This window comes from Eimeria mitis, genomic scaffold (assembly GCF_000499745.2).
Source record: "Eimeria mitis Houghton genomic scaffold, Emh_scaff3119, whole genome shotgun sequence".
In the NCBI taxonomy this organism is placed as follows: domain Eukaryota; phylum Apicomplexa; class Conoidasida; order Eucoccidiorida; family Eimeriidae; genus Eimeria; species Eimeria mitis.
Genome location: NW_013571463.1, coordinates 1,326 through 2,208, shown reverse-complemented (window position 1 = coordinate 2,208; position 883 = coordinate 1,326). Strand labels below are relative to the sequence as shown.

The 883-nt window shown below is 52.0% G+C and overlaps 1 protein-coding gene across 1 annotated transcript; it reads right to left on the bottom strand.

The window, feature by feature from the left end:
- Nucleotides 1-522: 522 nt before the first annotated feature.
- EMH_0062370 (uncharacterized protein) lies at nt 523-819 on the bottom strand (the record flags this gene model as incomplete). The annotated part of the gene is made up of 1 exon (XM_013498025.1): nt 523-819. One exon carries the CDS (start codon nt 817-819, stop codon nt 523-525), a length of 297 nt encoding a protein of 98 aa, XP_013353479.1.
- Nucleotides 820-883: the final 64 nt, after the last annotated feature.

Genomic DNA, 883 nt, shown 5'->3' with positions numbered 1-883 from the left:
TATATATATATATATGATGATGCAGCTAGCTGTGGCTGGCTAGCTGGCTAGCTGTGGCTGGTCGTGGCTAGCTGCAGCCAACTATGTCTGGCTAGCTGTAGCTAGCTGTAGCTGGCTAGCTGTAGCTAGCTGTGGCTAGCTGTGGCTAGCTGTAGCTAGCTGTGGCTAGCTGCAGCAAAGGGGTTCCTGTGCCAGCCACTGCTGGGTTCTGGGGGGTTAAGAAACACGGGGTAGAAGGATAATCAACGGTGCTGCTGCTGCATGCAATGCTGCTGCTGCTGCTGCTGCTGTTGCTGCTGCTGCATGCAGTGCTGCTGCTTCTGCATCTGCATGAAGTGCTGCTGCTGTTGCTGCTGTTTCTGCTGCTGCTGTTGTTGCTGCATGAAACGCAACTGCTTTTGCTGCTGCACTGCTGCTGCTGCATGCAGTGCTGCTGCTGCTGCTGCTGCAGTTCTCGTTAGTTTTGTCTTCTGTAGCTTTCTTATCCTGGCCTATAGCTACGGGGGTTGCAAACGAGACAGCTTAGCACTGCAACAGCGGCAGCAGCAGCAGCAACTTCTGCTGCTGCTGCTGCTGCTGTTGCTGCTGCTGTTGCTGCTGCTGTTGCTGTTGCTGTTGCTGCTGCTGTTGCTGCTGCTGTTGCTGCTGCTGTTGCTGCTGCTGTTGCTGCTGCTGTTGCTGCTGCTGTTGCTGCTGCTCAAGTTGTTTATATGGACCACACACAGGAGACAGGGAGACAAACAAAGGAGACAGAGAGAGGAGACAGAGCAAAAGAGGAGACAGGCAGAGACAAACAAAGAAGACAGAGAAAAGAAACATAAAAACGAGACAGAAGGAAACAGAGAGGAAAAGAGAGAAAGAAAGAAAGGAAAGAAAGAAATGG